This window comes from Amphibalanus amphitrite, unplaced genomic scaffold (assembly GCF_019059575.1).
Source record: "Amphibalanus amphitrite isolate SeventyFive unplaced genomic scaffold, NRLGWU_Aamphi_draft 000695F_arrow, whole genome shotgun sequence".
Classification (NCBI taxonomy): Eukaryota; Metazoa; Arthropoda; class Thecostraca; order Balanomorpha; family Balanidae; genus Amphibalanus; species Amphibalanus amphitrite.
In genome coordinates this window covers 120,330-145,000 of record NW_024882189.1, presented here as the reverse complement: position 1 = coordinate 145,000, position 24,671 = coordinate 120,330, and the positions used below count along the sequence as shown (strand labels likewise).

At 54.7% G+C, this 24,671-nt stretch overlaps 2 protein-coding genes across 3 annotated transcripts in view; one reads left to right on the top strand and one right to left on the bottom strand.

The window, feature by feature from the left end:
- LOC122364743 (putative pre-mRNA-splicing factor ATP-dependent RNA helicase PRP1) overlaps positions 1-7,351 on the bottom strand; it is an 8,375-nt gene extending 1,024 nt beyond the window's left edge. Inside the window, exons 1-10 of the mRNA XM_043335431.1 lie at positions 7,044-7,351; positions 5,853-5,888; positions 5,064-5,318; positions 4,543-4,783; positions 3,982-4,296; positions 3,506-3,673; positions 2,575-3,112; positions 2,021-2,143; positions 1,149-1,339; positions 693-855 (exon numbers count right to left, since the gene is read on the bottom strand). Coding sequence (XP_043191366.1) covers positions 693-855; positions 1,149-1,339; positions 2,021-2,143; positions 2,575-3,112; positions 3,506-3,673; positions 3,982-4,296; positions 4,543-4,783; positions 5,064-5,318; positions 5,853-5,888; positions 7,044-7,102 — 2,089 coding nt within the window. The 5' untranslated portion in view covers positions 7,103-7,351. The remainder of the gene's footprint in view (positions 1-692; positions 856-1,148; positions 1,340-2,020; positions 2,144-2,574; positions 3,113-3,505; positions 3,674-3,981; positions 4,297-4,542; positions 4,784-5,063; positions 5,319-5,852; positions 5,889-7,043) is intronic.
- Positions 7,352-7,636: 285 nt separating this feature from the next.
- Positions 7,637-24,660, top strand: LOC122364741 (treacle protein-like). 2 transcript variants are annotated; one of them, XM_043335430.1, is made up of 9 exons: positions 7,637-7,888; positions 12,021-12,134; positions 16,797-17,013; positions 17,497-18,005; positions 19,237-19,369; positions 20,189-20,223; positions 20,581-20,679; positions 20,906-22,754; positions 23,303-24,660. In XM_043335430.1, the coding sequence occupies exons 1-9, from the start codon at positions 7,859-7,861 to the stop codon at positions 23,407-23,409; spliced, it is 3,093 nt and encodes a 1,030-aa protein (XP_043191365.1). In that variant the 5' UTR covers positions 7,637-7,858; the 3' UTR covers positions 23,410-24,660. The 2 variants fall into 2 exon arrangements, with proteins under 2 accessions (XP_043191365.1, XP_043191364.1); XM_043335429.1 differs by having other exon boundaries at positions 7,639-7,888; positions 19,231-19,369.
- The last annotated feature ends 11 nt before the right edge of the window (positions 24,661-24,671 follow it).

Genomic DNA, 24,671 nt, shown 5'->3' with positions numbered 1-24,671 from the left:
GTAGGAATACCGGCCGATGCTGTGGCCGGTGTCGTGCTGCGGTTTTCCAACTGGCACACACCAGGTGTCGGCCGCGGTCAGCCACTGCCACAGAGCAGGCCAACACACACGGACGGGGCCGACCCCAGCACGGGCCATACGGAGCCGACCCCGGCTGCACGTCGGGCGGACCATACGGAGCCGACCTCAGGCTGGCGGACCATACCGAGCCGACTCCAGCACGTTAGGTGGACCACAATCCATACGGAGCCGACCTCAGCGCGTCAGGCGGACCATAGGCCCAGGCCAGACAGCGGTAATAGCTCGTTACACGCCATTTCCCGCCGGTCAGGCCGGCCGATACACGGTATTCCCAGGGAAGAATCCAGACCGGACAGCAAACAATAATCCCGATAAAACGCGAAACATCTTCACCAGCTAAGTCCATTTAATGGTGTGTTCCTCCGTGGATGCTTCCGCGTATTTTCCATCGAGCAGCGATGGACTGAACGTAACAGATAAGACTCCAATAGAAACCAGGGAAGTTTCCTACTGTTCGATAAAGTGCAACTGAAGAGCAGCACAGCACAGCACAGTCTTACTAAATCGTCGGGCAGCCCTGGTAGCCATATAGTCGTCTGCCTGCAGGTGCAGACGGCAGCACCCGACACAGCCCCTCCCCAGTGGGCGCGCGGCCCGTGCCGTCGGCTCACCTTTGATGTCGGTGACGGTGCGGATGTAGTTTTTGGTGGTGAGTACGAACTCGTTGTAGAGCACCCACTCGGGCTTGTGGTCGAGGCAGGTGGACGGGTGCAGCTGCACCACCTGGTTGTCCTTACAGGTCAGGTAGTGGCCGGTCCGCTCCAGGTGCGCCACCTGCAGATCAAGGGGGACGGCCGTCACCGGGGTACGGGGCGGGTTTGAGAGGAACCCTAAACGAGCAACACAAAACGACCGGCCACGAACTCAGTCCTCTGAGCACCTCCCCCGCGCCGTCCCCTCCCCCAGCCCGGTCCCAGTGACCCCACCCCCCACAACCACAGTCCGGTCCCGGTCCGGTCCCGCTGACCGACCCCAGCCTGGTCCCGGTCCGGTCCGGTCCCGCTGACCTCAGCCTGGTCCCGGTCCGGTCCCGCTGACCCCAGCCTGGTCCTGGTCCGGGCGCCCACCTGCATGAAGAAGCCGGAGACGAGCGCCTTCCTGATGTTGATGTAGTAGTCGCGCGACGTGAAGTCAGTGGAGCGGCGCGGCATGTTGAACCGGTCCATGATGCGTGATAGCTGCTGGCGCACGTTGTCGGCCGACTTGAGCGACCGGTAGTTGACGAAGTTGTCGTGGCACCAGTGCGGGTCCTCCATGTCTGCAGCAGGACAGGTCACCGGCGCAGCCACGCCCGTCAGACCAGGCCGGGCCGTACACGGGCCGTACACGGGAACGTATGGTACGGATAACTGGTCAGTACACGCTTGAGTCACTTCCCAACCCACGGCTGTGTTAGCAGCAAACCACATCCGTGAGGCTCTCAGTTATCTCATTTGCACTGATCGCAGCAGAGACAATTACTGGCCACAGCTGATCCAGTGCCTTAGGGGAGTATATAGCGGACCAAGAAAAGCATCTGATGCTTAACTAAAACAGCATTAAACAGGAGAGTAAAAAAGGTTGCGGTATGTCATCACTCTTCACGATAAACTCAGGGAGGGTCTATGCGCCAATACCCATCCCCAAAGCCCCCGTCCCGGTTCCTCGGTGCCCAGTCTCGGGAGGAGCGGTGGGGAGGGTACCTCTGTTTGAAGGCGAGGTACACGTCCAGCCCAGTCTCGGGAGGAGCGGTGGGGAGGGTACCTCTGTTTGAAGGCGTGGTACACGTCCAGCCCAGTCTCGGGAGGAGCGGTGGGGAGGGTACCTCTGTTTGAAGGCGCGGTACACGTCCAGCCCAGTCTCGGGAGGAGCGGTGGGGAGGGTACCTCTGTTTGAAGGCGCGGTACACGTCCAGCCCAGTCCCGGGAGGAGAGAGCGAGCGGCAGGGAGCGACACTCACTCTGTTTGAAGGCGTGGTACACGTTGAGCAGCGTCAGGTGGTCGCCGTCTATGTGCGCGAACCGCATCTTGGACTCATCGGCGGCCTTTCGCGCGTCGTTTGGCCGCACGAAACACTGTGGAACTAGAGTTCAGGAGGAGGCAGGAGCGCGCCCCCGCGTCCGGCCCGTTAGTTTGACCTACGGAGGCGCACCGACAGAGTCAGGCCGGGCGGTGGGGGGTGGCGGCACCGCCCACCGCCCGGCGCACACAGACACACACATAGACGGATGGACGGACGGACGGGCCAGTCAGCCGCCCGGACCGTCTGCGACAGGCTAACTTTGCTGGATATGATTCACAAGTGTCCACACTCAAGCTAGGTACGTAAGTTACCGTTGCATTTGCTTTGATTACAGAGCTCACCTTGTCATTAAAATTACATGCTTCCAGTATCTTTTTCAGAAAGCACGATCAAATACCACGGCAGCCATGACTACCAGCCGCCGGCGCTGGGCTGACCCAGCCGGCGCCGCCGCCACTAGTGCGGTGAACTGGTCGGCCGCGGCCGCTCACCTGACAGCATGGCCGTGATGCTGAGGATCTCGTTGCTGCAGTTGTACTCGGTGGAGGCGATCAGCATCTTGGCCAGCTGCGGGTCCAGCGGGAACTCGGCCATGATGGCGCCCAGGTCGGTCAGGTTGCCCGAGTCGTCCAGCGCCGACAGGTAGTTGAGCAGCTCCAGCGCGCGCATCAGCGTCTCCGGCGCCGGCGGGTCCATGAAGTCAAAGTGCACCAGGTCGTCGATGCCGAGCTTCTTCAGCTGCAGCACCACGGTGCCCAGGTTGGAGCGCAGGATCTCCGGGTACGTGTTGTCCTGCATCTCAGACTTGAACGCCTTCTCCGTGTACAGCCGGAAGCACTTTCCGGGCTTGGTGCGGCCGGCGCGGCCGGCGCGCTGCTGCGCCGACGCCTTGCTAATGGGCGAGACGAGCAGCGACTCCACGCGGATGCGCGGGTTGTAGACCTTCTGCTTGGAGAAGCCCGGGTCGATCACGAACACCACACCGTCGATGGTTAGAGACGTCTCGGCGATGTTTGTCGATACCACCACCTGGCGGCCGGCCGGGGAAACACGGTCACACATCACCGGTCGGTCCGGGAAACACGGTCACACACAGGTCACAGCGAACTCCGGCAGGCCGCGCGGACGGCGGCGGGCCGAGTGAGCGACCGCAGCGCGTGAAACATCACCGTGCGGAGTTATACTGCGCCCCGGCTACCTGGTAACGACTACAGCGAGCTCAACCAGTCCCCTGGACACCCAGCCAACAATAAAATAGACCCCTTGCTGGCAGATATTCGGTCATCCACCGATAACCTCTCTTGTAAATGTACACCCCAGCAGCCGCCATGAGGGTCGCACTAATAAACGCGCCAACACAGTAGCTCCCGACTCTGCCCACTGCACCCCCCCCCCCCTTTAGCGCCTCCCCCTGCCGCCCACCTTGCGTCCGACGGCGCCGTTGGGCCGGTTGGCCGGCGCCGGCTCGAAGATGCGCTGCTGCAGCGCCGGCGGCAGCGTCGAGTACAGCGGGATGCACTTCAGCTCGCCGATCTCGGGGCCCACGTTGTCAATCTCCCGCTTCAGCCGCTTACAGGCCTCCTCGATCTCCTGCGGCCGGCGGGGCGCGGGGAATGTCAGCCCGCGCCCTCATGCTATCCTGTGGAGTTAGAAGGACACCCCCTTCCCCTTGACCCTAATTACTCCGTATGATGAGAAACAGGCCGTCCCCCTCCTGACACGAATGGCAATCTTTCCCCCTGTCCTGTCCGGTGAATAAGTCACCTATACGTATCTCTTGCTTTGTAAGGTGAGTCAGTCACTCTACCAAACTATCAACCATTGGGCAAGTTTTTTCCGTTCGTTACATCCCGCTCCACCCAATGGGATAAGTCCCCCCTCCTGACCTCCTGTCTTACCTCCTGACCGGTGAGGAAGAGCAGCATGTCGCCCTCGACCTCCTCGCACATGTGGATCTGCACCACGGTGCGGATGGCCGCCTCCAGGTAGTCGCGCTCCGGCTCGGGAGTGTAGAAAATCTCGACCGGGTGCGTGCGGCCGGGAACGTTCATCAGCGGCGCGCCGTCAAAGTACTGCTGGAACTTGCCGGCGTCCAGCGTGGCCGACATGATGACGATCTTGAGGTCGGGCCGCTGCTTGACCACCTCCTTGATGACGCCCATCAGGATGTCGGTGGCCAGCGTGCGCTCGTGGGCCTCATCCAGCAGCAGAACCTGGCGGCCAGCGTCGGGGAGGTGAACGCGCCGCCACACCCAACCACCAACGGTCTCAGCCACTACTAATGACGTGTCTGCTATTGTTACGTCGTCAGTTGCAGCAGGTACCGATACAGCTAACACATATTTTCCATTCTAGCTGATGGATGAGATAGCGACAGCTGAAAATGTAGCACAGAAACATTTCAGCACAGCTGCACACGCCGGCGCTGTTTGGCTGAGCTGCGCCGTCTGACGTCTCACCTGGTAGTTCTCCAGCATGGGGTCCGACATGGCCTCTCGCAGCAGCATACCGTCCGTCATGTACTTGAGCAACGTCTTGGGGCAGGAGCAGTCCTCGAACCGGATGCTGTATCCCACCTCCTGGCCGATGGCCACGTCCATCTCCTCGGAGACGCGCTGTGCCACAGACATGGCTGCCACCCGCCGCGGCTGCGTGCACGCCACGCCCTTCTTGCCCTTGGCGCGCGCCCAGTGCACGCACCTGGCGCACACAGAGACGAACAGCCGTTAGCAGGCGATCACACACGGGGACGGGAGTTAGCAGCATTCGTAGACGACTAACTAAAGGGGACGCTAACTGAAAACATATTGCTCCTATCTCACTCAGCCGTCCAGAAATGTCCCCCCCCCCCTGCCGGTCCCTCGCCATCCTCAGTACCCCATCGTTGCCACTCATCCCTGCAGTATCTCCCACCGTTGCCACTGATCTACAGCAGCCCACCGTTGCCACTGACCTCGCCCAGCCCACCGTTGCCACTCACCACTGGGGGATCTGCGTGGTTTTCCCGGAGCCGGTCTCTCCGACCAGCACGATCTTCTGGTGGTTGTCCATCAGCTCCAAGAACTTCTCCTTGTATTCGAACACGGGCAGGCCGATGCGCTTCCTGAACAGCTGGTAGTAGCGGCTGGTGTACGGCAGGCCCGTCAGCGGGTTGGTCTGCATGGCCGGCATGGTGCGCGGCGGCTCCTCGTGGCGCGACGGGTCGCCGCCGCCGGCCGCGTTCCGCTCCTCCCGACTGAAACCGGCCACCGAGCCGTCAGCGCGCGCCACACACAGCGGGAACCAGGGGTCGACGGGCCATCTCCGACCGCGATAAGGGCCCATCCAACCGCGGACGGGTCAATCCAAGGACTGGTCGATCGAACCATGGATGGGCCAATGAAACCACATACATATGAGGCATCACTACCATCACTAAAAGAATAATGCACTGATTTATAGTTTACAGTACACTACACACGTGAAACATCTGTCAAACGTTTCAGTTTTCAGCATGCCTTCTCTACGACCGAGAAAATGGGAGAGGTATGAGTACGAGAAAATGGGAGACACCCTCGCTGTTTCGCCCCTTCCATTGAGAAGCAGAGTCGCAAAAAGTTACCTTGTTGCTTGTCATTAAATGTGTCGATTGGCAACAATTTCAAGGTCTCAGGTCAACTGATGAAATGAAGACAGGCCAGAACAACATACATGACAATTAAATAAAGCTTCACAAAACTAAAACTTAATATTCAAGAGGTTACATATTGACTTTCGATTTCCACTTTACCTGTCGTCATTGTCCTTTGGCCGTTTGTCCTCTCGTCTGAAAATATCAGCATCAAGTGAGGAACATACCAATGACACTGGTTGCAAGAAGGTGAGGGGCCATATAATAAATACAGCTATATGTAGAGCATCATTCCATACCTACATCACTGATCAATGTGACCATAACATCTCCACTTGACATCTCATCATATGTCTAAACTCTACATCATGTTCAACCTCTAGAGACCAGCATCATTGGACATCAGGTTTGTCCCGTATTTAAGTTGGTGGAATGTTTATGGCTGATAATTTTGGTTCCAGGAAACAGGTACTCTGCAGTGTTGCCATTCCCTTAGTTAATCTACTAAGAAGTTTTACAGTTGGTTTATAGTACAAGTGTATATGTGACAGTTTCTTAGTTTTGAGGACGAGGTAACACTTTTTGTATACCTACCACATTTCTCTACCTATTTAAATAAAAATCTCACCGCCATGGGCCTTTTTCAACGGTAATGATACATTTGAAGTCAAAAGTGTACCCAATTGAATCAAAAAATTGATTCCATGCCCATATTTGGTCATGACCCCTCCCACCAGAATCAAATTATTGATGCCTCTATATTTTGATTCTAGAAGTCTAGTTTGCCCAACTGATTTGTCTGAATACCTGGATCGGTATCAGTATCGGTAAAGCTGGTGTCACCGTAGGCGGTAGGTAGTAAGGTTAGGTTGTAGGTTGGGCATTAGTAGAGCAGACGTCACACAAAGGTTTTCCAACCAAGGAGAGGCGCTGTAGGTTTGTAGGTTGTAGGGTAGGTTTGTAGGTTTGTAGGTTGTTGGTTGTAGGTTAGGTTAGGTCAGGTTAGGTTAGGTTTGTTTAGGTTTTCTTAGAAAGAAGTACCTCCAGGCATAGCGCCTCTCCATGGTTGGAAAACCTTCGTGTGATGTCTGCTCTACTAATATCGTAGGTTGGTAGGTTGTAGGTTAGTTGGCAACTTTGTAGGTCAAGTATGATTATGTTTTTCTCTAGCTTCATCAACACATTTTCCAGTTATCAGCGACGGTGACACCAGCTTTACTGAAACCCCGGATTAAGGAGACCCAACACATGAATTTGAATAAATGAGGTTGGAGGTGTAGCTATCTCATTGTTTAATTCGGCCATGAAATATCCATGGGTTTATTGAAATTAAGTGAAAGTAATACTTACTTCATTTTACTGGAGACAGGTTCGTCAATATCTAGCTTTCTTTTTTGTTTGGACGACATTTTTGAATCGCAGTTAAAAAAAGCTTTCTGTTTCAGAAACTGATCAGCACGTTTGGCGACAAATACAAATTAAGGTTGAAGTGGGACGATCTTATCACCACATTCGAAATTCAGAAAACAATACCCTATTACAATTATATATTACAAAATATGCTCATGAATTCCCGACATCACACCAACCCCGCCGCACGCAATGCTGTGCACCACGCGGAGCACGGAAAAACAAAAGGAGCCGAAATCGTCTCAGACATCCATAAACGTCACAGAACCACAAGGCGTTATATTGTATTTTTAAGACTCATGACGTCATAGTATATCAGCAAGTCGAATTACACACAGTCACTTGATATTTCCTTGTCTCCATAGAAAGGTGCAGAATGTGAGGTTATACCTAATGCCTTACAATTCCATCATTTTTCTTTTTGAAGTCTGCGTTATTGATAAGTTGAGGTTGATGACCCACCGATGATGGTTCCGCCCGTTCCGCCTGCGAGCTACGTTCCGTGCTGCAATTGGCTTAGCAAGAATTTCTTACGCGCCTCATTGGTGCGATAGAACATAAAGTTTCTACATTTATGAAGCATCTGATATTTATTTGCCGCAACACAAGATGGATATGTTGAGTGTGTGGGTGTTTTGGTGGAGAGCGTGTTGGAAACGTTATTTTTGTTAGCCAACGATGTCTTGGATCAAAAATACTACATATTTCCCCATAATAATTTTTGTTTAAATTCATCACAGAACAACACGGACAAAATGAATAAGAACAAGACAACTATGAGCAAGGTAATGTCAATTTTGAAGGATTTTGAGTGCGAATCAATACCTATGAACGTAGTTTGTGGTTGCATTTTATTTTCAGTTTTATTGGTCGAAACATTTTTTGATATGCTTTGAAGTGACCATCCCACCCTGACATTGGATTTGAGTGAGTGTTGCCAAAGTGGGGTGCCTGGCTCACGATTGGTGGCTTCGGTACTCGCAAGGTTGAGAAATGCGTTAAATAGAATATATTTAATTTCAAAGTTGCAGCACTTGGATTTAGACGGGCTAATACATTTGAATGCCCCCTCTGAATTTGTGATGTCAGCACAGATCTAGCAGTTTTAAAATCTGATGTTAAAACCTTGTTAAACAGTGGTGGTAGTTATATGCCGCTTTCAGTAGGCGGAACTATGGTCAAGCGTACCCATTTTCGGGAACGCACTTTCGTTCCCATGTTTGGGAACGATAAACCCAAATATGGGAACGCCATGTAGGCATTATTTAAAACAAGAAAAAGAACTGTTAAATGACGTCCAAAAAATATAAAACGATCGTGAACCGCCTGATAGTTGTCTCAATATTGTTGGGAAAGAGTTTGATATTGTAAGGCCCATCGTAGTTTCAAATCGTTCCCCTATTTCTAAAGCAGTCCATCACCCGGGCCGCGAGCCCAAATTTGGGAACGCTCTCGTACACTGGCGCTGCAAGCGTTCCTTATTATGGGAACGGCGTACCCAAAATTGGGAACGATTTCACCGACGCCTTTCAGGGGCTCTTTTCATTAACAAGCATCACGTCCAACGCCGCAAATTATTGTTAACGCAACAATCATCAGATGACCTTTCCGGCAAGACCGTTGCATGTTTCGCCCGGTCTTCTGCGCTTTTATTCCCGTCGATCTCGCAGCGGGCACGCCCCCCTCTGCAGGATTACGTAATCCACAACGCTCAGCGATGTTCAACAAGGTCTTCCATACCTATATCCACCGTCCGCGCCGAGGGTGGAGACATGTCAAGCACCTGTCTGCTAATCACCGAGAGTTGACGAGCACAAGAAGTATCCAAAAATGGGAACGCTGAATATGTTACACCCTCAAAACACCTAGTCCCAATGAAAATCTAGTTTTTTCCTTTCTTAATGAGTGTAAGTGGCAAAAGGCCTGGTAGGATGGGCATGAGGTATGATCGAAATCAGCATAAAAATTATAAATAAGCCACACAGAGCGACCTATATCAGAGAAATTCCCCCCAAACGATCATGCTTAGAAACGCCGAAGACAAAAACCACGCTCATGACGCTGCTTATAAAACAACGCGAAACAGCTAGCATCCAAATAAAATATGTCTTTCAGGGCTGATAAAATACAGCTGAATGATTTTAAACCACTGAAACTGAGTTTACAACAGTAGTTCGGTAAAATCACTGACGTTCCACGCGGTCGATCGCCCCGACACCAAAAGTCAACAATATTACCTCGGGACTGTCCGCGTGTTCGCTTGCATATGTCAGCATCTGGTGTCGCTAGAATGAAACTTCATAACCAGGCGAAAATTATTATACTTGACCTCAAAATGTTAAAAATGCTTCATTTTCCTTAAAATTGCATGTTAAATGTCGTATAACTCATATTTCCACCATTCTGTCATTTTTAAAAAATCAATAAAAATATCATTCCACGGTCAATTTCCTTGTTCCACGGTCAGATTAAAGATAACTTTATGGAGATTTAGTAGATACTCAAATCAGCGTGCACTTTTTTGAGACGTGATGCACTTTTGAGTTTTAGTGGGCGAACGGCCGAAAAATTGCCTTCCGTTCTCATAAATGGGAACGCCCGTTCCCATATTTGGGAACTCTGTTCCCAAAAATGGGAACGTTCCTATATTTGGGTACTCATGACCATAGTTCCGCCTACTGCTTTGCGCGCAACATCTGCCACACTTTCAAGACACCAAATTATTGCTTCTAAATGATGTCATAGGAACAGAGCAGGCTCCAAAAAGTAAACAAAAGTGAAGTGTATAACTAAAAAACTGGTGAATATTTTGAGTGAAATTTGGTAGGTACCTAAATAATCATTTTTGCTCTTTCTGAACCATGGCACATCACTTTTATGACGATGCATAAACTTTTTTGAAGTTGAGAGGGTCCTTTAACCCGCGCCCTGCTGGGGGTCCTGGATTTCCACGCCCTGCTGGGGGGGGGGGTGTTTGAACACCCCCCCCCTTGTAACTCGGCTCCTGGGCCACGTAGCGATACGCGGAAGGCGGCGTTCGAAAGAGCGTAAAAAATGATGACGAAATCACTTCGGTCAATTTTTTGGTCAGGTCAAAGGTCAGGTCACCAGAGGTCATTGAAGGCAAAATTTCGCCGATTTCCAGGTCGAATGTCGAAAATTTCCAAGAAGCCAACGCATAACTCGGGAACCAATAGAGCTACAGCGCCGCGGAAAAGCGCATTCGATAGCCCTATTAACGCCCTTTCTGAGTAATTCTCTCAGATTTGACCTACCGTCAACGGTTTTGCCTGCAGGGGGCAAAAACTGCAAAAATAGCCGATTTTTTTGAAAACAGTTTTCTGCAATAACTTTTGACCCAAGCCTTGTACGAGCTTACTTTTACCGGCATCGTGTTCCTCTCGTCAAGACGCATCGAATGAACTATAACTTGACCTTGAAAGGTCAACTTGAAAATTTGACCTCAGGTCAAGGTCATGACCTGACCGGAAAGGGTCATGTTGCATATCAGTCGATCCGTATCGTCGAGCTGAACACATCTAAGGCGTTTTCATCGCTCTAGCATGCCTCTATCAAAAGTTATTTGCGAAAAACTGTTAGATACCATTCGTGACCTAAGATGACCTCAGGGCATAAACAAGGGTCACGGACACCATTTTTAAGTTCAGTGTGTCTAAACCACTTGTAATTCGGTTTTTGGGAGTGTTTATAATGTCTTTCATCCAAAAGAGGCGCATTTCAATTTTCTCCCATTGACTTATAATGGGGAGGTCGCAAAATTGACCTGACCTTAGGTCATCGATATCAAAATTCTGAGATATACATTTTGTACATGCCATTGCTCTTAGCAATCGCTGAAAGTTTCAAAGCGATCGGTCACTCGGTGTAGCTATGACAGACATTGAAAGTTTTTATGAGGTGAGGTCACTTCAAGTGACCTGGTGACCTGACCTTGAATGACCTTGGTCTGAAATTTTCACAACATGTGTAGAATTGATGTATGATAAGGTGTACAAAAAACGGCGGCGCGGAGCGAGAAATCCGCCGTTTTTGAGATATTCGCGAAAAACCACAAGGGGGGGTGTTCAAACACCCCCCCCCCCCCAGCAGGGCGCGGGTTAAGGTTCGTCCCTTTCACTCCATGGGAAGTTTCCATTTTTCACTGGTTACCTAAAAGGCATTTCAGTTTTTTGAAATGCAATCCTGTTTTCTATGAAATAGTATGCCTAGTGCTCTAGCAAGGGACATCATGATTTATGTATGTAATTTGAATTTCAAATGACATTTTTCCTTGATAGTTAATTGAAATTGTAATAAAAATCAAATATTTAATTGTTAGACAAATTTTGGAACAACAGTTCATTCCCAAGCCAAGGTTTATGTTGCAATTGTGAATTGAGAATGAACTGTTGTTTAAAAAATTGCCAAACAATATAGCATTTGCTTTTATAGCAATTTCAATTAAATGTCAAGGAAAAATATTTAAAATTCAAACTACATACATGATTTTGTAAGTGCATATATGAGACCAGTTTTACCAGCATTTAAGCTGCTTGTTGTCATTTAGCTAAGAAGTCACCTAAGATTTTCAACAACCATTGGCAAATAGCTATTTCTACGAAAAATGTCAGGCTGGCTGATATTTTTTTTTTTGCAATTGGCTCATCTTCAGGCTACTTAAAGGCTTGCCCTTAAGTAAAGATAGACAGCTATATTTCTGTTTGTTTGGCAGGCATCATAATCTGTGATGTAGTTTCATGTAAAAGAAGTGTTCTAGTTGTTCTAAGACCTTACTGGTTCACAACGTAAGGTGTCATTATCATCAGGTATCAATTGAAAAGCTATGGCATCAAGCAGGACTCATTTATAACTGAATGTGGTTAGTTAGCTTCAAACATCATGACATCTGTCTTTCAGGAGACAGAGAAGACCCTAGAGAACATGAAGGATTCTGATCTCAAATGTCTCCTGGATGAAGTGTGCAGCTACAAACATACTGGCGACATGCAAGGAAAATCTCCTCTTGTTCAGGTTAGTTATGATGGCTTGACTGTGTTTGTTTTATGCGCACCTTTCAGGTTCAATACTAACTTCTTATATTGCCATGTTTTTGCCAAAAAAGGTCTAACATATTCTTCCTAATATCACAGAGGTTTAAGTGATATGCTGTCCACCACTTCCAATGACAAATTCATACATATTTAAGATGCAGTGCAACTATTGTATAAGGCATACCGTTTATCAAGTGTTTGAAATTTAGTTTTATTGTGCTGAGTATAAATTATCTCATTAATAATTAGATGATGATTTGGCGAGGGAGGGACCATAAATTACATTCCTTTGCAGAAAGTTATCTCAAAACACACTCTGGGTAGGACAATAGTCAATTTGGTGTGGTTTTTATTCAGGTTTGAGCCTGGGGTGCAAAAGGGCAATGTCACCCAGAATTTATTCACAGAAGCTTGTAGAACCATTGGTTAAACTCTGTAAATATGCTTAGCAGCTAACAAGCTTAAGTGTGGGACTCTGCCAGCTCATTTTCATGTGTAATGTCTCTGTGATGTCCACACCTATAATAAACCAATTTGGAACTGTTTTTTTTTTTTTTGCCACTAGATTACCATTGGTTGACTGCAGCATAATCACTATGCATGCTGTATAGGTAGGTATAGTAAGGTATATGCTCATACAGCAGCGCTGTTTATGTAGTCAGATGATGTTGAAGTGTGGGGAATTTTTGGAACGGCAATGCCACTCTGTGTGGGGGCCTCGCTGGAGCCAGCAGCTATCTCCAGGCGGTCCTGGTGGCGACGGAGGTACAATGGCCCTTACCGTTGTACTCCTAACCCTCGTCCGAATTAGCGTTTTCACAGCCGCTCACAGTTTGATCGAAGCCTTCAGCTGCTCGACTCCTGATCAGGCTAGAGCTTCGCAGAAAATGAGCGTGCTCCCCTTGAAGAGGGGAAGCCTGTGACACCCAATTTCAGGATCATAGAGCATTGGTTGACCTTTCGGGTCAGGGTATAACTAAGTGTCGAAAAAATCGGGTGGCGAGGTCACAGTGCGGGTGACCTGTCAAACAGCCCCGGCTGTTGGGGCACTGCCGCAGGCAAATGGCGCACTCCAGCGTTGTTCCATATCGCTTGGCAGTTGGCTGCTTGGATGGAAAGGATAAAGAGCATGGGTTTGCTATGGCCGGCTCATCTACTGTCAACTATGGTGAACCCAAAGTAATGCGAATGTGACGTTGGTAATGCAGCTGGCAATGAAATGCTAGCGAATGCTCCGGGCGCCCAGTAGCTATAAGGATTAAGATTATTTATGTCTCCTGAAATTTTCATTGAATATAATTCAAGCAATAGAAAGATCGCATCGTTCGCCAGTTTTTTGACCGGCTGGCGCCCTCCTAATTATCACGCAGGTGATTTTTTTGTTGGTAAGATGGGTCTTTAGGGTCAAATCAAGTCGCTAAGATGAGGAACAGTGGACGAATGCCACATTTTTGTGCATGAAGTCTGGAGTTAAAAACTAAAAGTTATTATACGTGTACCTAAGCTAAAAACAATAAGATCAGTTAATAAAAATATTTGACCCGAAATTAGCCTTTGTTTTTTAACATGATTGCGTGAAGACACCGGTCCAACCGGGTTCAACCCGGCCCAACCTGGTTCGGCTCCCCCTTTTTATTAATAGAAATTTGGGCCGAACCTTTTGAAAGAAAGGAATCATAAGGACAAAGTCTCGCTAAGCTGAGCTTGTTGCGTTGACCCTGCTCTCCACCCTCCGATCAAGCAATTCCTGGTCTATGTCAGAATTAAGGCCGCGTTCGATGTCTCCTTGGACGAAGCAGGGCCTCGGCTAAGGAAATTTGACTACTGGGGCATATCGTCAAAGTGTGTTGGCGCCCTGCTGGGGGGGGGGGGGGGGAGGTTGAACACATGCAGTTTTTCCTGCGGTTTTTCGCAGATATCTCAAAAAACGGCGGCGCTCCAGCATCCATCAATTTTACACGTGTTGTAAAATTTCAGACCAAGGTCATTCAAGATCAGGTCACCAGGTCACTTCAAGTGACCTCACCTCATAAAATGTTTCAATGAATGTCGTAGCTACACCGAGTGACCGATCGCTTTGAAACTTCCAGCGATTGATAAGGGCAACAGCATGTACAAAATTTATATCTCGGAATTTTCATATCGGGGACCTAAGGTCAGCTCAATTTTGCGACCGCTATTATAAGTCAATGGGAAAAAATTCAAAACCACCTCTTTTGGACGAAAGTCGTTCTAAACACTATAAAACACTGTACGTGACTTTGACACACTGAACATGAAAATAGCACCCGTGACCCTTGTTTATATGCACCTGAGGTCATCTCAGTTCACGAATGGCATCTAACAGTTTTTCGCGAATAACTTTTGAAAGAGGCATGCTAGAGCGATGAAAATGCCTTAGTTGTGTTTGGCTCGACGGTGCAGATCGATTGATATGCAACATGACAATTTCCGGTCAGATCATGACCTTACCTGAGGTCGAATTTTCACGTTGACCTTCAAGGTGAAATTGTAGTTAATTTGATGCGTCTCGACGAGAGGAACACGATGTCGGTAAAAGAAAACTCGTGCAAGGCATGAAATCTTCTATTTTGGTAGTTTTTGCCCCTTGCAGGCAAAACCGTTGACGTTAGGTCAAATCTAAGAGAAATAACCAGAAAGCATGCTGATATGGCTATCAAATGCGCTTTTCCGCGGTGCTGTAGCTCTAATTGGTTCCCGAGTTATGCGCCGGCATCTTGTAAACTGTCGATATTCGACCTGAAAATCGGCGAAATTTGGCCTTCACCATGACCTGACCTTTGACGTGACCAAAAAAGTGGCCGAAGTAATTTCGTCATTATTTTTGACGCTCTTTCGAATGAAGATGGATTATGCGGTGCAAAAAGATATGTTTGCCAATGCACGCCTATGTTTTTTTTATAGACATTGAGGGTGCAGCTGCACGCCATGCACTCCCTCTTCCGCCGCCCCTGATTTCTTGCCATAAACGTCTTCAACCGCTCCCGAATGAAAGAATGTGCGTTAACATTGATGTATTCTCATTTTGTGGAGGTTGGGCAAAGCCTGACCACTACTGGGGCATTCCTCGACTCTACTGGGGCATTTGCCCCAGTAGTTAACATGTTAGCCGAGGCCCTGAACGAAGAACATTCTACGCAGAATATTCTATTTTGCGTTCGATGAAGCACACAGGCGGACGACGAGACCGGCCATTTTGTGCGCCACTTACACAATGTGCGTCAGTTTCGAAAAAGGCCCAAGTTTACGTTTCCATAGAGACCGCGCACAAATGTCAACAACTTCTGCAAACAGCTGCTGCACCGCTTTTGAAATACGCGCCATCATTGCCTCTCTGCCCGCCGTAGTACGCTCAAAAGATTCTGCGCGGACAGCAAAGATTCTACGTGACGTCACGTAGAATCTTTGCCGTCCGTGCGACATCGAACGCCATTTCGGGCCCGGACGGCATAGAATCTTTGCCGTCCGGGAGACATCGAACGCGGGGTAAGAGTCCAAATTTTAACGTGCGCACATAGCCGCGCACGGCCGGTCCCCTCACTGACTTCGCCTGGCAGCGGCCTGCCAGCGGCCTGCCTCTGGCTTGCCCGTTTGTTTGAGATAATGATTCCCTTCAGTCGCATTCTTGCCGGTTCCACATGAACAGGATGCCACCATACCAGAGTGAACGCACACGCCGCAACCATCATCCCCTCCCCTCCCCTCAGCCTTGGCGCAGTGGCGGGCGGCCCTGGGCGGCCCACTCCCGGCGCTACGCACGCCCCATGCGCCGTGATACCGCGTCACTCCCCCTCCCTCCTTCCCCCACAATGACCGGTGACCTCACTTCCCTCGGGATTTTGACTCGCCCTACCCCGACCGTAGCGCCACGTGGTGGCTCTGGAGATCTTAATTAAATAGACCCACTGTATAGTCGACTACAGAATGATGTTCCACTCCTCAGAAGCTATCAGTTGACCGGAGCGCTAAGTTGTGCCGTTTATCACGCAATTAAGCGTGTCGATTGTGCGCATTGGGACAAAGCTATAATTTGTGAACTCAGCCCGTGTGATGCGGCACAGCCTACCACTCCAGGCAAATAATTGCCTGTGAAAAGTGGAACATCATTCTGTAGTCGACTATACATGTACATTGTACAGTTAGCACATTGAGTAACCTTCCACGGGGATATCCTACCACTTTCAATAACAAACAATCGAAATGCTTGGGTCATTTGGTGATAAGTGCATGGCGTCAGTTAGACTGCCTATGTCCGGTCGTGAAAAAATGCCAAGTTAGCGTTCTTTCTTTCTTTCTTTCTTTCTTTCTTTCTTTCTTTCTTTCTTTCTTTCTTTCTTTCTTTCTTTCTTTCTTTCTTTCTTTCTTTCTTTCTCTAACTCTCTTCGTTTCTCTCTTTCTCTTTGTCTCTGTTTCCCGTGCTCGTCCTTGTTTTTTTTTTCTTTGTTTGCATCACTGGCGAAATAGTATCGTGCTGATGACCACCTCGATATGCATTTGGTGTTTTCCTTGCTCTGGTTGTGAGGTTCTCTGGTGGGCGGCTGTTCCGTCTGCTGCTAGTTGTGCGGCGCGTGGTGTCGCTGTGTCCGGCCGGTGACCGCGCCCGCCCGCCCGCCCTCTCCAGGGTCTGCTGAGGCAGGCAGAGGAGAGCGAGTCGGGAGAGGAGAGCATCAAACGCCCTCCCAAGCGGCACAAAAAGCCCAAGGAGCGCCGCCGCCGCAAGGAGAGCGACAGTCTGGCGGCGCGCACGCACGCCGGCGGCTCGCTGGACAACATCGGCGGCGACAAGGCGCAGACGGCGGCGGCGCGACAGCGCGGCGTGGCCGGACGCACGCGCGAGGGTGAGCCGCCGCGCGCCGCGCCGCCGGCCAGGCACGGCTTTCTATATACATGATATGTAACCCTATCGTCGCGGCATGTCTCCAAATATGTAACGTCTCGCATCAATACATAGGCTAGGACCACTAGAGACCGGGAACGTCCCCGTGTATTCGCGGCCCGCGGTCGTCTGTTCGCGGTCAGTTCGGGTCGTTCATCTAATCGATGGAGACTGGCCGCCATCCAAGCCCACCAGTGTCCGTCAGTCTGATGAATAGGGACATGCCGCACGACCTCTCGCAAACTCGGCAAATTGTCCAATCTGACTTTGTCAGGCCCGGAATAGTACTGGCATCGTTTGCCAGTCGCTCCAGGGTTTCGATATTGATATTTTTCAAATCAGTTCGTACGTATACATATCCGGCTTGTCCCTTGATGCATGTCGATGGCTGTTGCGCTCCTGCCGGGACTTTTGGGTGACGCTGACTGACTGCTGCCAATCCCAGGAGGATCGTGCTGCAACCTGTCGCGCGGCTCGTTCGAGACGACAGTGGCGCGGCGGCGCCGGCGGCGCGACCCACACCGGCAGCACGGCGGCTCACTCGAGGACCTGAGCGCCATCGACGAGACGGGCGGCGGCGCCGGGCGCGCCAAGTCGTCCGTCTCCGAGTCGGGCAAACACGGCGGCAGCCTGCAGAACATCAACCAGGAGGGCGGCGGCGACTTCCGACCCCCGGCCGCCGCCGCCGCCGCCGCCGCCGCCGCCGCCACCGCCACCGCCGCCGCCGCCGCCGCGGTGGCCTTCTCAGTCGTGTCGTCCGTCGCTGCCTCGGCCTCGTCTGTGGGCGCCGCCGCCGGGCCGCCGGCCGCCGTCATCGACATTGACGCCGAGGGCGCGGCGGCGGCGCGTCCGGCGGGCGGCAGCCGGGGCGGCTCGGCGGAGCCGGGGCGGCTGCCGAACGCCGACCAGGCGCCCCCGGACGCCACCGTGGATTTCTCGCTGCAGCTGGACCCGGTGGGTGCACGGACTGACCGCACAGTGTACGGACTGACCGCACAGTGTACTGACCGCACAGTGGGTCGGCCGGCTACCTGCCGCCGCGCTGTTACGGGGGGGGGGGGAGAGCTGATAGGTAAGGTGATGCCTAATAACCTTTTGATAATGTGATTTCGAAGAGCATAATCGTCATGGTTTTGTTTTATGCTGTTAGCATTTAACAATTAATGGTAAAATGGTAAACCTTTTTACGCTAACACAGCTTCATGTCAATGTCCATTTAGTTTAATGCTACACTGATCGATTATTTAGAGAAAGTCGGCACCGTGGTCTATTGTATGGCTTTGAATGTGGTTATGTCAGACTGGGCGGCGGCGGCATCCGGCAGCCTTCTGTACCCGGCAGCGGCAGCAGGCGCCGCCGTCCGACCCGTCCGGCCCCGTACAGCGCCGGCCCGTCTGTCTGTGCTGTGTCCGTCTGTCTGTGCTGTGTCCGTCTGCCTGTGCTGTGTCCGGCTAACCGTTGCTGTGTCCGTCTGTCTGTGCTGTGTCCGTCTGTCTGTTCTGTGTCCGTCTGTCTGTGCTGTGCTCGTCTGTCTGTGCTGTGTCCGTCTCTCTGTGCTGTGTCCGTCTGTCTGTTATGTGTCCGTCTGTCTGTTCTGTGTCCGTCTGTCTGTACTGTGTCCGTCTGACTGCACTGTGTCCGTCTGTCTGTACTGTGTCCGTCTGTCTGTGCTGTGTCCGTCTGTCTGTGCTGTGTCTGTCTGTCTGTGCTGTGTCCGTCTGACTGTGCTGTGTCCGTATGTCTGTACTGTGTCCGTCTGTCTGTACTGTGTCCGTCTGTCTGTGCTGTGTCCGTCTGTCTGTGCTGTGTCCGTCTGTCTGTGCTGTGCCCGTCTGTCTGCTCTGTGTCCGTCTGTCTGTACTGTGTCCGTCTGTCTGTACTGTGTCCGTCTGTCTGTGCTGTGTCCGTCTGTCTGTGCTGTGTCCGTCTGTCTGTGCTGTGCCCGTCTGTCTGCTCTGTGTCCGTCTGTCTGTACTGTGTCCGTCTGTCTGTGCTGTGTCCGTCTGACTGTGCTGTGTCCGTCTGTCTGTTCTGTGTCCGTCTGACCGTTGCTGTGTCCGTCTGTCTGTGCTGTGTCCGTCTGTCTGTGCTGTGTCCGTCTGTCTGTACTGTTTCCGTCTGTCTGTGCTGTGTCCGTCTGTCTGTGCTGTGTCCGTCTGACCGCTGCTGTGTCCGTCAGCGGCAGCAGGCGCCGCCGGCCCGTTCAGCCCCGTACACCGCCGGCGTGGATATTCCCAGCGTCGAGCGCGATGTGAGTCGGCTGCTGGCCGTCCATCCGGCCACCTACACCAAAGAGGATGTGAAGGACATGCCACCAGGTGGGTCCGTCCGTCATCTGAGCGGCGCGCACGGGAGGGCCGCGCCAGACTGCACACGCGGGCCGCCCCCTGACGCGGGGTGTACGGATGGTGGGAGTGCCGTGCACCCGTGGCCCGCCCCCTGACGCGGGGTGTACGGGTGGCGGGAGTGCCGTGCACCCGTGGGCCGCCCCCTGACGCGGGGTGGACGGGTGGTGGGAGTGCCGTGCACCCGTGGGCCGCCCCCTGACGCGGGGTGTACGGGTGGTGGGAGTGCCCCGCACCCGTGGGCCGCCCCCTGACGCGGGGTGTACGGGTGGTGGGAGTGCCGTGCACCCGTGGGCCGCCCCCTGACGCGGGGTGTACGGATGGTGGGAGTGCCGTGCACCCGTGGGCCGCCCCCTGACGCGGGGTGTACGGATGGTGGGAGTGCCGTGCACCCGTGGGCCGCCCCCTGACGCGGGGTGTACGGATGGTGGGAGTGCCGTGCACCCGTGGGCCGCCCCCTGACGCGGGGTGTACGGGTGACGGGAGTGCCCCGCACCCGTGGGCCGCCCCCTGACGCGGGGTGTACGGGTGGTGGGAGTGGCCCGCCGGCGGTGTTTGGTGGGCTGCGGTGTCGCAGAGAGGCCCTGTGTCGGGCAGTTCGACGCTGATAACACGCCAGGACAGCTCGTCCTGACGACTGTTTGGTTCCGAACTAATGACGTCATCAGTGTCACCGGGCTGACGTGGTCCGTTATGTGACGTTGTTAGAACGTGACGCTCGATAAGACAATGTCCGCCATGGCCGGGTGTCCCTCCGACGTCTGACCGTCGGGCGGCTGGCTTTGTTCACAGGCGAGCCTCTGGGGCCCTCCAGTCGACGGCTGCAGGTGAGGCCACGGAGCGCCGCACGGCACTGCGCGCCCCCTCACCGTCTCTGTGTGGGCGGGGCTCGATTTATTCATATGCGCGTTTACAAGCGTATTCACAGGGAAACATATTGGTCGGCAGTTTAAATCGTGCTGTCGACTGCAGTCATAGAGTGACATCAGACTGTGTTGGCCTCATAATTGTCTTATCGAGACGATACAGAGACGCTTTTCACGTGGAGCACCGACCACGGCAGTAGTCAGGTGGCTGTGAGAGTTACCGGTGACCGACCCGGGTAGGATAGCGCCCGTCTGTTTGGTGACCTGACGGCTGACCTGACCTGACGGCTGACCTGACCTGCCTGTCGCTGTGGCCAGCCGGCGGCGGAGAGCGGCGGCACCGGATTGGTGAACGGTCAGCGACCCGGCTCCTCCGGCCCGACCAGCGCTGGCAAGGGGCGCAAGGGCAAGAAAAAGGTAACGGAAGGGACGGCCGGGCGGGGAGTGGGCGGTGTACTTGTTCGCTGGATTTATTGCAGCATGCTGGATGGCAGGAGCACTGCGGGTAATATGATGAGTATCAATTCAGACGAGTTGTATTTGTGTTGTCTGTCTGCCCACGGCTCCAAGCTACGTGACATTGTCCGCCCCGGAGTGGTGCAATTGTCCACCCGCTCACCGCTCACGGTATGTACCGCGGCAGGGTCACGAGGAGGAGCAGCTGACACAAAACGTGGACGGCTACCGGGGAAAGGAAGACCTGGAGGACCTCCTCGGCTTCATAGAGTCCGGCGACAAAAAGGACAAAAACGGCAACAAAAAGTCCGACAAGGCCAAGGAGGGCAAGAAGGACGCCAAGGGCCGCAAGCCGAGCGTGCGCTCTGGCGAGGAGGACCGCTCGTCACGCGGCGAGCGCTCCGGCGGCCGGGGCCACGAGCGGCGCCCGTCGGGCCGCGGTGCCACCAAGCCGGCGCCGAGCGGCCGCAGCAGCAGTCTGGAGGCCCGGCCGGCGCCGGCCGCCGCGGCCGACGGAGCCGCCGCCGACGGGGCCGCCGGCCGCGCCGACGGCACCAGTGTCTTCTGCGGAGACCTAGCCAAGTCGAGCCTCAAGAAGAGCGACTCGACGCCGGCCGGCCCCACGGTGGTGGCCTTCGACGGCGGCACGTACGTGAGCCCGCCGGCGGCTGAGCGCGACAGCGAGGGCTTCGTGCAGGACTTTTACAGCGTCACCACCGACTCGACCCCCATCGAGGAGACAGAGTTCCACGTGGTGACGCGCAAACAGCGGCGGCGCGGCGGCGCGCGCGCCGGTGCCGCCGACTCATCCCGGCCGCACGCGCTGCGTCACAAGACTAACAGCCTGGACGACAGTGCGCGCGCCGCGCCGGAGCCGCCGGGCCAGCCGCGGCGGCCGTACGTGCCCGGTCAGAGGCACGTCACCTCGTCCAGCGCGCCGCACTCTGAGCTCTCAGACAGCGACAGCGACGGAGCCGGCAGCCTGCCGCCGCCGCCGCCGTCCCTGGGCGACGCGGGCGGCGGCCGAGCCGGGCGCGCCTCACCGCCGCCCAACGTGACGCCCGCTGCCGCTGTCGCCACTCCAGCCCCCGCCCCCGCCGCTACCTCTAGCGGTGGCTCCGGCGGCTCCTCCTGGGCAGACGTGACCCGGAGCCGGCAGGAGAGCCAGGCGAGCGGGCCGGCCGTGGCGCCGACCCCGCAGCGCGCCGCCGGCACACGTGACGCCGGCACCTCCACAGACTTTATCGACGGCGTGGGGCCCATCTTCGGCGAGCGCGCGTCGCCCAGGGGCCGGCCGGTGGCGGCCGTGGCGGCATTCGTGCGCGGCGCGTCCGAGCCGGCCGACGGCCTCATCGGCGGCTCGCACCCGGACGAGTTCCCGGAGATTGCGCCCGTGCCCGCGCCCGCCGCCGCCGCCGCTGCTGCTGCCAAGTCGCCGCGCGCGGGGTCGGCCGCCCCGGCAGCCGCCGCCGCGGCGGTGTCCTCGGCTCCGGCCGCCGGCGCTGTCAGTGTTTCGCCGTCCGCGGCCGCCGCGCCCTCTGAGGACTCCGCCGGAGGAGCGGGTGCCCCAGTGACGGTCCCCGCCGCCTCCGCCGACGCCCGAGCAGACAGGCCGCCCGCGGCGCCGGCGCCGGCCGCCGCGGCCGCGCTGGCCAGTCGGGACACGGGCAGTGCGGTATCGGGCAGTCCGGCCTCCCCCGTGGTGCCGACGGCGCCGTCCAGTGACGCGAACAATGCCGCCGAGCGGCCCGCACCCGCGGCGTCGGCCGGCCGGCGGACCAAAAAGGCGCCGGCGGTCACCATCCGAGGGACGCTGGAGGTCTCGGCGGCGCCCGGCGCGGCCAGTGCGCAGGTGCAGGGCATCCAGTTCGGCTATATCGACCAGTGCAGCGAGCCGTGTGCACCGCCGCCGGCCGCCGCCGCCGCCGCCGCGGCCGCGGCCGCCGCTGTGGACGCGTTCTGTCGCCGGTTCCGGCCGCCCGTCGTCGATGTGAGCCGGTTCAACTGGGCCGAGATCGTCGCCTACCTCAGCAAAGGTGAGTCGACCGCGGCCGGAACCGGAGTGTGAGATAGAGCGCGGAGCTGGTGAATGTCTGGGAGAAGTTTGTGAGAGCGTATGTGAGCATTTAGCCCATACGTAATGCTCTGATATCACTGTAAAACGTTTGGGTATCGTTGCGCCCACTCTTCACCCTTTTCCTGGCGCCTCCTATCCTGACCTGTCACCACCGCAATTCTGCTAGCTTTACGCCGATAATTGATAATTTATGCGCTAATGACACGAATGTTCTGTTTTCTTCTTCTTTGTTTTTGTACTCAAATGAATTTGATCTGCATTTGCAACTCTTTAAAGGTCCCTATTTTCCGGTATTGGCAAAAGCTGCCCATAATGCATTTGAGCTCTTATTTAAGGTCTTCCGGCACATCATCCTGTTCTCCCATTGACACCTCTGACACACGCTTCCCTCTGACACCGGGTTTTCCATGTGACACCTCAGTCACCTCTTGCACCTTTGACTGACAGGTGTTTCCCTCTGACGACGGGTTTCGCTGTGACACCTCTGACGCCCGCTCTGCCCGGCAGTTTATGAGGAGGCGGCGCGTGACCCGGCCGTGTTTTTCGCCGCGCGGCCGGCCGTACAGAACGGTGTGCGGCCTGCGGTGCCGGCGGCGGCGGCGGCGCCGCTCTGAGTGCGGCCCGGCCCGGCGCCGGCCGCCCGGGCGCTCACCACGCCCTGCTGTGATCAAACTGTGAGCTCGGCGCGCCGCCGGCACAGGACGCTACCGGCGAGCGCCAGGTGTGTGCGAGTGTGTGTGTGAGTGGAGAGAGGTGCGGCCGTGGCCCGCCGCGCCGCGCCGCGCCGCCCGCTGCGAGTCTCTGAGTGATGGAGTGTCCGCCGTGTGTTATGTGTGTCGTAGCCGTCCGTGGCCGACGGGCGGCCCTGCTCGGCGGGCCGGCCGCCAGAGACGGTGCCTGCAGGACTGACGGCGGCCGGCCGGCGCCAGCGCGGCGCTGAGCCGCCGGCGCCGCCACCGACCGGCAGCGGACCCGTGCACCGTGCCCAACTGCCGCAGACGCCGCCTTCGTGATGATTGTTGTTGCTCGTCGCTTGCTCGCTGTCATAGACTCCCCCGAATCCCATGGCATTGTTGTTCCCCTCGCCGGCTAGGAGAGATACCGAAGACGAGTTGTTGCTTTCATAAATACGATGTCTTTCCTGGACGGCGCGCCCTGGCCCGTAGGCACCTCTCGTCACTGTCTCGCTCGACTGGGTCCGTGCCTTGCTGTCGCTCCTGTTCACGACTATCGCTCCGGGAAGAGGCGTGCAATCTGAGCACTCTGATGTGCATTGTACCGCATTCGCGTCGCTTGTTCGCTCTAAACCCGGCAGCCACTGCTCCCCACTCCCCGTCAGACGCCGTCGTTCGTCCCCTTTCAGTCGCTGTTGCTGCTGCCCTCCGCCATCAGTCGCTGCCCCCCCCCGCCGTCAGTCGCTGCCCCCCCCCCCCGCCGTCAGTCGCTGCCCCCCGCCCCCCAGTTCCTGCCGATCGCGTCCAGCCTGGTCTCTCGGCCGTGCGAACCCGTGATACTCCGAGCGTCCCCCCCCCCCCCCCGGCGTTCGCCTGTAGCCGGACCGCCCATAACTGAGTGTTCCCGGCTGACCGGTGCTCCGGCGACCTCCGTGTCCCCCCGGGTGGACGGCCCGGGGCGGCCGCACGCCTCCGCTGACCGGACCACGGCGGACGGCGGAGCCCGCTCCGGCGGCAGCTGCCAGAGTTGTGACAAGCACGGCCACCGGCTGCGCCCGACACTCGTGTGTGAGAGTGGTTTTCTATGGCCGCAGTCAGATCTGTTTCTGTTCGAATGGTACACGCCGCGAGATTGGTTTTACGTTGCTTTCCGAAATTTGGAACGTGAAATAAACATTGCATAATACTGAGGCTTGCATGTA

Bases quoted from the DNA above. Each gene is read 5' to 3' on its own strand.
- LOC122364741 (XM_043335429.1), top strand. From the start codon at position 7,859: ATGAATAAGAACAAGACAACTATGAGCAAG. The intron at 12,135-16,796 runs GTTAGTTATGAT...CGCCCTCTCCAG, and splicing joins GAAAATCTCCTCTTGTTCAG to GGTCTGCTGAGGCAGGCAGA. The intron at 17,014-17,496 runs GTGAGCCGCCGC...TGCCAATCCCAG, and splicing joins GGCCGGACGCACGCGCGAGG to GAGGATCGTGCTGCAACCTG.